General features: G+C 44.7%; 2 protein-coding genes across 2 annotated transcripts in view; both read right to left on the minus strand.

Moving 5' to 3' along the window:
- Positions 1 to 626: 626 nt before the first annotated feature.
- Positions 627 to 1,715, minus strand: LOC114459009 (mucin-5AC-like; the record flags this gene model as incomplete). The annotated part of the gene is made up of 1 exon (XM_028441402.1): positions 627 to 1,715. A coding segment is annotated over one exon (1,089 nt), but the record flags the coding sequence as incomplete, so codon positions are not given.
- A 1,004-nt stretch (positions 1,716 to 2,719) lies between these two features.
- LOC114459032 (mucin-5AC-like) overlaps positions 2,720 to 2,907 on the minus strand; it is a 30,000-nt gene continuing 29,812 nt past the window's right edge. Inside the window, exon 29 of the mRNA XM_028441412.1 lies at positions 2,720 to 2,805. Within this exon, the coding sequence (XP_028297213.1) occupies positions 2,720 to 2,805 (86 nt within the window). The remainder of the gene's footprint in view (positions 2,806 to 2,907) is intronic.

A 2,907-nucleotide genomic window follows, 5' to 3' on the forward strand; every position in this document is an offset into this window, starting at 1 on the left:
TTTGGACTCAACAGTTGTTCCTAAGGTTGTGGTCCCTTCAGTTTTAGCCGTAGTTTCTTTTGTAGTGGAGGGTCTTCTAGTTGTGGTAGTGCTAACAGATGGTGTTGATGTGGCTAGTTTGCTGGTTGTTGTGCTTCCAGGAGCTGTAGTTGTTGTTTCAACAACAGAAGTTGTCGAGGTTGTTACAGGGCCTGTCGTAATTTCTGTAAGAGGTTGTGTTGTTGTGGACTCAACAGTTGTTCCTGAAGTTGTGGTCCCTTCAGGTTGAGCTGTGGTTCCTTTAGTAGTGGAAGGTCCTCTAGTTGTGGTAGTGCTGACTGATGGTGTTGATGTCACTGGTTTAATGGTTGTTGTGCTTCCAGGTGCTGTAGTTGTTGTTTCAACAACAGAAGTTGTCGAGGTTGTTACAGGGCCTGTCGTAATTTCTGTAAGAGGTTGTGTTGTTTTGGACTCAACAGTTGTTCCTGAAGTTGTGGTCCCTTCAGGTTTAGCCGTAGTTTCTTTTGTAGTGGAGGGTCTTCTAGTTGTGGTAGTGCTAACAGATGGTGTTGATGTGGCTAGTTTGCTGGTTGTTGTGCTTCCAGGAGCTGTAGTTGTTGTTTCAACAACAGAAGTTGTCGAGGTTGTTACAGGGCCTGTCGTAATTTCTGTAAGAGGTTGTGTTGTTTTGGACTCAACAGTTGTTCCTGAAGTTGTGGTCCCTTCAGGTTTAGCCGTAGTTCTTTTGTAGTGGAGGGTCCTCTCGTTGTGGTAGTGCTGACTGATGGTGTTGATGTCCTAGGTTTAATGGTTGTTGTGCTTCCAGGTGCTGTAGTTGTTGTTTCAACAACAGAAGTTGTCGAGGTTGTTACAGGGCCTGTCGTAATTTCTGTAAGAGGTTGTGTTGTTTTGGACTCAACAGTTGTTCCTGAGGTTGTGGTCCCTTCAGTTTTAGCCGTAGTTTCTTTTGTAGTGGAGGGTCTTCTAGTTGTGGTAGTGCTAACAGATGGTGTTGATGTGGCTAGTTTGCTGGTTGTTGTGCTTCCAGGTGCTGTAGTTGTTTTTTCAACAACAGAAGTTGTCGAGGTTGTTACAGGGCCTGTAGTACTTTCTTCAGGAGGTTGTGTTGTTTTGGACTCAACAGTTGTTCCTGAGGTTGTGGTCCCTTCAGTTTCAGCCGTAGTTTCTTGTGTAGTAGAGGGTCCTCTAGTTGTGGTAGTGCTGACTGATGGTGTTGATGTCACTGGTTTAATGGTTGTTGTGCTTCCAGGTGCTGTAGTTGTTGTTTCAACAACAGAAGTTGTCGAGGTTGTTACAGGGCCTGTCGTAATTTCTGTAAGAGGTTGTGTTGTTGTGGACTCAACAGTTGTTCCTGAAGTTGTGGTCCCTTCAGGTTGAGCTGTGGTTCCTTTAGTAGTGGAAGGTCCTCTAGTTGTGGTAGTGCTGACTGATGGTGTTGATGTCACTGGTTTAATGGTTGTTGTGCTTCCAGGTGCTGTAGTTGTTGTTTCAACAACAGAAATTGTCGAGGTTGTTACAGGGCCTGTCGTAATTTCTTTAGGAGGTTGTGTTGTTTTGGACTCAACAGTTGTTCCTGAAGTTGTGGTCCCTTCAGGTTTAGCCGTAGTTTCTTTTGTAGTGGAGGGTCTTCTAGTTGTGGTAGTGCTAACAGATGGTGTTGATGTGGACTGGTTTAATGGTTGTTGTGCTTCACAGGGCTGTAGTTGTTGTTTCAACAACAGAAGTTGTCGAGGTTGTTACAGGGCCTGTCGTAAAATTTCGTAAGAGGTTTGTTGTTTTGGACTCAACAGTTGTTCCTGAAGTTGTGGTCCCTTCAGGTTTAGCCGTAGTTTCTTTTGTAGTGGAGGGTCTAGTTGTGGTAGTGCTAACAGATGGTGTTGATGTGGCTAGTTTGCTGGTTGTTGTGCGTTCCAGGAGCTGTAGTTGTTTTTTCAACAACAGAAGTTGTCGAGGTTGTTACAGGGCCTGTCGTAATTTCTGTAAGAGTTGTGTTGTTTTGGACTCAACAGTTGTTCCTGAAGTTGTGGTCCCGTTCAGGTTTAGCCGTAGTTTCTTTGTAGTGGAGGGTCCCTCTAGTTGTGGTAGTGCTGACTGATGGTGTTGATTGGCTAGTTTGCTGGTTGTTGTGCTTCCAGGGCTGTATTGTTTTTTTTTCAACAACAGAAGTTGTCGAGGTTGTTTTACAGGGCCGTCGGAAATTTCCTTCAGAGGTTGTGTTGTTTTGGACTCAACAGTTGTTCCTGAAGTTGTGGTCCCTTCAGGTTAGCCGTAATTTCTTTGTAGTGGAGGGTCTTCTAGTTGTGGTAGTGCTAACAATGGTGTTGATGTGGCTAGTTGCTGGTTGTTGTGCTTCCAGGAGCTGTAGTTGGTTGTTTCAACAACAGAAGTTGTCGAGGTTGTTACAGGGCCTGTCGTATTTCTGTAAGAGGTTTGGTGTGTTGTGGACTCAACAGTTGTTCCTGAAGTTGTGGTCCCTTCAGTTTGAGCTGTGGTTCCTTTAGTAGTGGAAGGTCCTCTAGTTTGTGGTAGTGCTGACTGATGGTGTTGATGTCACTGGTTTAATGTTGTTGTGGCTTCCAGGTCTGTAGTTGTTGTTTCAACAACAGAGTTGTCGAGGTTGTTTACAGGGCCTGTCGTAATTTCTGTAAGAGGTTGTGTTGTTTTGGACTCAACAGTTGTTTCCTGAAGTTGTGGTCCCTTCAGGTTTAGCTTGGTTCCTCTAGTAGTGGAAGTCCGCTAGTTTGTGGTAGTGCTGACTGATGGTGTTGATGTCACTGTTATTTATGGTTGTTGTGCTTCCAGGTGCTGTAGTTGTTGTTTCAACAACAGAAGTTGTCGAGGTTGTTACAGGGCCTGTCGTAATTCTGTATGAGGTTGTGTTGTTTTGGACTCAACAGTTGTTTCCTG

Source organism: Gouania willdenowi, chromosome 3 (assembly GCF_900634775.1).
Source record: "Gouania willdenowi chromosome 3, fGouWil2.1, whole genome shotgun sequence".
Taxonomy (NCBI): domain Eukaryota; kingdom Metazoa; phylum Chordata; class Actinopteri; order Blenniiformes; family Gobiesocidae; genus Gouania; species Gouania willdenowi.